Source organism: Sardina pilchardus, chromosome 12, assembly GCF_963854185.1.
Source record: "Sardina pilchardus chromosome 12, fSarPil1.1, whole genome shotgun sequence".
In the NCBI taxonomy this organism is placed as follows: domain Eukaryota; kingdom Metazoa; phylum Chordata; class Actinopteri; order Clupeiformes; family Clupeidae; genus Sardina; species Sardina pilchardus.
Window position 1 is genome coordinate 22,170,137 of NC_085005.1, and position 4,016 is coordinate 22,174,152.

Sequence of the window (4,016 nt, forward strand, 5' to 3'; positions counted from 1 at the left end):
CCCATACGCTGTCAGAACCAGGGTTGGCTGGGTCGTTAATGGTCCTCTTCATAGTGGAAGCTGTAGAGGTAAGCGTGGCTATTCTGCTGTAACAACAAACCGCATTTCTGTTGAACACCTGCAGGAAATGCTTGTAAAACAGTATCACCATGACTTTAATGAGAACTCATCAGAAGAGCAGATTGAAATGTCCAGAGAAGATATTAAGTTCATGCATATTGTCAATAGCACAGCAAAACTAATTGGAGGTCATTATTGCATTGACCTGCCATTCAGGAAGGAAAATGTTACCCTGCCAGATAATCGCTATATAGCAGAGCAGCGCTTATGTAGCCTGAAAAGAAAGTTTGACAGGAACAGTGTGTTTAAGGAGGAATACACCACATTCCTAAATGAAATAATAACACAGGGACATGCCGAGCCAGTTCCTCTTGACCAGCTGACACAGAGCAGTGGGAAAACTTGGTATATCCCTCACCATGGGGTGTATCATCCTCAGAAGGGCAAGCTAAGAGTTGTGTTTGATTGTGCAGCCTCATATAAAGGAACATCACTCAATAGTCAGCTTTTGCAAGGGCCCGATCTCACCAACAGCCTCATTGGAGTTTTTGTCCGGTTTAGGCAGGAGCCTATTGCAATAGTGGCTGATATCCAATCTATGTTTCACCAGGTTCATGTCTCAAACAAACACGTCAACTTTCTCCGCTTCCTCTGGTGGCCAGGTGGTGACACTGCACAAGCTCCGCAGGAATATCGCATGAAGGTACATCTATTTGGAGCTGCGTCATCGCCAAGCTGTGCCAATTATGCCTTGAGGAGAACTGCAGATGACAACGCAGAACACTTCCCCCCAGAGGTTGTGAGTACAGTGAAAAATAACTTTTATGTCGATGATTGCCTCCGTTCAATGGCCTCAGAAGAGGAAGCTAGGAAAATGATCCAGGATTTAACTGCACTTTGTCAAAAGGGAGGATTCACTCTGTCGAAGTGGGCCAGCAATAGTCATGCAGTACTGCGCTCTGTCAGCGAAGGCCACAGAGCAAAGGATATGATGGAGCTGGATTTGGATACAGATCAACTTCCTGTTGAACGTACATTAGGACTACAGTGGTACGTTGAGACTGACCATTTTGGATTTAAGACCTCAGCAAAGGAGCAGCCACAGACGAGAAGAGGAATTCTTTCGGTGGTCAGCTCCCTGTACGACCCATTGGGCTTCCTTGCGCCATTCAGCATGATGGCTAAGATGTTACTGCAGGAACTCTGTAAAAGAAACCTCGGATGGGACGAAGATATTCCCCATGTTCTCGCTAAGCAATGGGCTGGCTGGTTGGAAGATCTCCACAAGGTGGCAGAATTCAAGATTGATCGTTGCATCAAGCCTAAAGACTTTGGCAACCCTGTCACTGTACAGCTTCACCACTTCTCTGACGCCAGTGAGGTCGGGTATGGAGCTGTCTCTTACTTAAGACTGGAAAGGGACAATAAGGTGCATGTTGCATTTATGATGGGGAAGGCCAGAGTTGCTCCGCTCAAGCAGACGACAATTCCTCGCTTGGAGCTAACAGCTGCAGTCCTCGCTGTAAGAGTGGACCGAATGCTACAGAAGGAGTTGCAACTCAAGCTGGAAAAGTCAGTTTTCTGGACCGACAGCACAACAGTCCTTAAATACATTTCAAATGAAAGCCGGCGATTCCATACCTTTGTGGCCAACAGAGTAGCAGTCATCAGAGAGGCAACTGACGTTGACCAGTGGAGGTATGTGGGGACAAAGGAAAATCCAGCCGATGATGCTTCAAGAGGGATGAGGGCAGAAGACCTCCTGAACAGAAGGAGATGGATGATGGGACCTGATTTCCTCTACAAGGCCAAGGATGAGTGGCCTAAGTTAGATGTAGACCTTCAGGTGATTCCTGGCGCTGATCCTGAAATCAAAAGGGACTTGATGGTAAATGCTACTGTTAAAGACACAGACAATGCCATGAGCCACCTGATCCATTACTTTTCATCTTGGAGGAGATTGCAAGTAGCCGTAGCTTGGCTTCTTAAGATCAAGGACACTCTTGTGTTATTGGGACATAGGAGAAAGGAACTTTATGCCTCTGCTGACCTAAGGGACACTCCAGACTGCAATCAGCAGGTGGAAAGCCAAATGCAGAGCTTTAAGGCTACGCTCAAAGGACAGAGTTTGACGCCTCAAGATGTGACCAGGGCAGAGCTGTCAATCATCCGGTATGTGCAGCATCACCGTTTTAAGGATGAAATCACCTTGTTGCAGAGTGGTGTGAAACCCATATCCAAGGACAGTCCACTGTACAGATTGGACCCAGTGATGGATGGTGAGATCCTCAGAGTGGGTGGGCGGTTAGGCAAGGCCGCACTGCCAGTGGAATCCAAGTGTCCTGCTATTCTGTCAAAAGACATGCATGTATCAACACTAATTCTGCGCCACATTCATCAGCAGATAGGTCATGCTGGAAGAAATTATATGTTGTCCAAGTTAATGCAGAAGTATTGGATTATAAATGCAAACTCTGCTGCTAGAAAGGTCATATCAGATTGTGTTGTTTGCAGACGCAACAGAGGAAAACTCCTTGAACAAAAGATGGCGGACTTACCCGCCGAAAGAGTGTTGCCGGATGAAGCCCCTTTCACTCATGTTGGCATTGATTACTTTGGGCCCATTGAAGTTAAAAGAGGCAGGGGTCTTGTCAAAAGATACGGAGTGCTCTTCACCTGCATGACCAGCCGTGCTGTACACTTGGAAGTAGCATACACGTTGGATACAGACTCCTGTATAAACTCAGTGAGACGGTTCCTTTGCAGACGAGGCCCAGTCTCAACCATCAGGTCTGACAATGGAACTAACTTTGTTGGAGCCAGCCGTGAGCTCAAAGAAAGTCTGACTTCTCTGAATCATGATAAAATTCAAAGAGCCTTTCTTCAGGATGGCATAGAATGGAGATTCAACACCCCAGCGGCTTCCCATCAAGGTGGTGTTTGGGAGCGCCTGATTCGCTCAGTGAAGAGCGTTCTTACCTCAGTCCTTAAGCAGCAGACCCTGGACGATGAAGGCCTCCAAACAATCTTTTGCGAAGCTGAGGCAATCTTGAATGATAGGCCCATTACAAAGACCTCAGATGATTCAAATGACCTGGAAGCTTTGACGCCGAATCACATTCTGCTGTTGAAAGGTAAACCAATTATGCCACCAGGACTGTTTGATAGAAATGATCTGTACGTCAGAAAAAGATGGAAGCAGATACAGTACATGGCGGAACTTTTCTGGAAGAGGTGGATATCTGAGTACCTGCCATTGATGCAACAGAGACAAAAATGGACATCACTAAGAAGAAATCTCACACCTGGAGATGTTGTTCTTGTGGCAGATGCTACAGCTCCAAGAGGATCCTGGATGATGGGGAAAGTTCTAGATGTCAGATCAGATGTGAAGGGCTTTGTGCGCTCCGTCCGCCTCCAAACAAAGACCAGCATCCTGGAGAGGCCTGTGACGAAGCTGTGCCTACTGCTGGAGACGGCAGTGTGATCATTCACTGACTCTCTATCTATCTCTCTCTCCTTTTCTCTCCATCTTTCTTTCTTTCTTTCTCTTGCAGGTCGGGCAAGAAGACATCTGTGCCTGATGTAGTCAGAATAGTAGATTAATGTGTAGCTCCGTTTTTTATAGTTCAGTAATTGTGATAGTGCACAATTAGGGGCCGGAGTGTTAGAGCTACACTTGGTTTACTGTGTTCAAGTGGTCGTAATTTGCTAATTAATTTGTTTATTATTATTATGATTATGATTATTATGATTTGCTCACATTAGTAATATGTTTTGTAATATTATTTTGCTAGTTATTTGTTTAGTTAATTGTTTTGATTTATGTTTAGTTTATCGAGCTTAGTTTAATCATTATTTGGTTTAGACACCTGGGGGCAGTAGTGAGCACAGGTAAAGGTGTGTGCGTAATATAGGTAGGAAGTAGGAGGAGGCCTGTATTGCACCTGGGTGGT

General features: G+C 45.7%; 1 protein-coding gene across 1 annotated transcript in view; it reads left to right on the plus strand.

Moving 5' to 3' along the window:
- Nucleotides 1–1,051: 1,051 nt before the first annotated feature.
- LOC134097397 (uncharacterized) overlaps nucleotides 1,052–4,016 on the plus strand; it is a 4,868-nt gene continuing 1,903 nt past the window's right edge. Inside the window, exon 1 of the mRNA XM_062550278.1 lies at nucleotides 1,052–1,948. Within this exon, the coding sequence (XP_062406262.1) occupies nucleotides 1,052–1,948 (897 nt within the window). The remainder of the gene's footprint in view (nucleotides 1,949–4,016) is intronic.